General features: G+C 56.3%; 1 protein-coding gene across 1 annotated transcript in view; it reads left to right on the forward strand.

Moving 5' to 3' along the window:
* Nucleotides 1-834: 834 nt before the first annotated feature.
* Nucleotides 835-1,135, forward strand: part of Synm (synemin, intermediate filament protein) — a gene marked incomplete in the record, with an annotated part of 25,731 nt that continues 25,430 nt past the window's right edge. Inside the window, 1 exon segment of the mRNA XM_013512539.1 lies at nt 835-1,135. Coding sequence (XP_013367993.1) covers nt 935-1,135 — 201 coding nt within the window.

A 1,135-nucleotide genomic window follows, 5' to 3' on the forward strand; every position in this document is an offset into this window, starting at 1 on the left:
TTTCTTTGTTCATTGAAAAGCAAGTTTTCTTCTTTTCTTCTTTGCAAGAAAAATTTTTTTGGTCTATGATTTGTATTCTGAGTATCATTTTGAACATTCTTTTCAGATCGTTATATATAGTATATTAACCATTGTTATTCTCTCAGTATTTTGTTATGAAATTTTGTTTTTCATAGAAGAACAATGTCATATTTTATCAATATCTACTTGGTATAGGAAATAAAAAAATTTTGAAAAGGATCGTAAGGCACACATACACGAGTATATGTATACATAAGTGGATACAAAGTATTTTACATGTATATATAACTTTTTCCTTGTTCCTTTTTGTGGCGCTAGCGATCTAACCCAGGGCCCTATGCATGCTAGGTAAGCACGCTACCCCTGAGCTATATCCTCAGCCCTCCAAAATTTTAAAAATAGAAAAATCCCCAAATGTAGCACCTCGGAGGAGAAGTATCTCACAAATACAGTAGCGAAGTTCGCCGCTGCTCAGGACGCCTCACTTTCATCCGCGGAAGCAGGACTCCTGAGTGCGTTAGGGACGCCAGCCGAGCGGCAGGTAATTCTACCCGGAAACCCTGCCTGGAGCCCTGTCCAGCCAGCGAGCCACCGCCCCGCAGCAAACACGTTTGCAGCAGCGCTGGGCAGCCTCGCGGCGTCGCGGTCACCCCGGCAGGGGGCGCTGTCCGGCCACAGAGGCCGTGCCGGGCCGCGCTCTGATTGGCTGGAGGCCGCGGCCAGCGCCCGGAGCCTCCCGCCCAGTCCGCTAATAGCAGCCCGCTCCGCAGCGCCGGCCAGTCTGCGGGCCTCCCGGGTGGCGGCGGCACCGGCCAGGCGAGGCGAGGCGAGGCGAGGCGGGGCGGGCGGCAGAGGGGACAAGATCCGGGCAGGAGGGCAGCGGGCAGCCGGGACAGCCCCGCGCACGCACAGGATGCTGTCGTGGCGGCTGCAGACGGGCTCCGAAAAGGCCGAGCTGCAGGAGCTCAACGCCCGGCTCTATGACTACGTGAGCCGGGTGCGGGAGCTGGAGCGCGAGAACCAGCTGCTGGAGGCGCAGCTGCGCGGCCGGCGCGGCGAGGAGCGCCTGTGGGCCGAGGGCCAGGCGCGCTTCGCGGAGGAGGCGCGCGGCCTG

Source organism: Chinchilla lanigera, unplaced genomic scaffold (assembly GCF_000276665.1).
Source record: "Chinchilla lanigera isolate Chin_1 unplaced genomic scaffold, ChiLan1.0 scaffold00015, whole genome shotgun sequence".
NCBI lineage: Eukaryota > Metazoa > Chordata > Mammalia > Rodentia > Chinchillidae > Chinchilla > Chinchilla lanigera.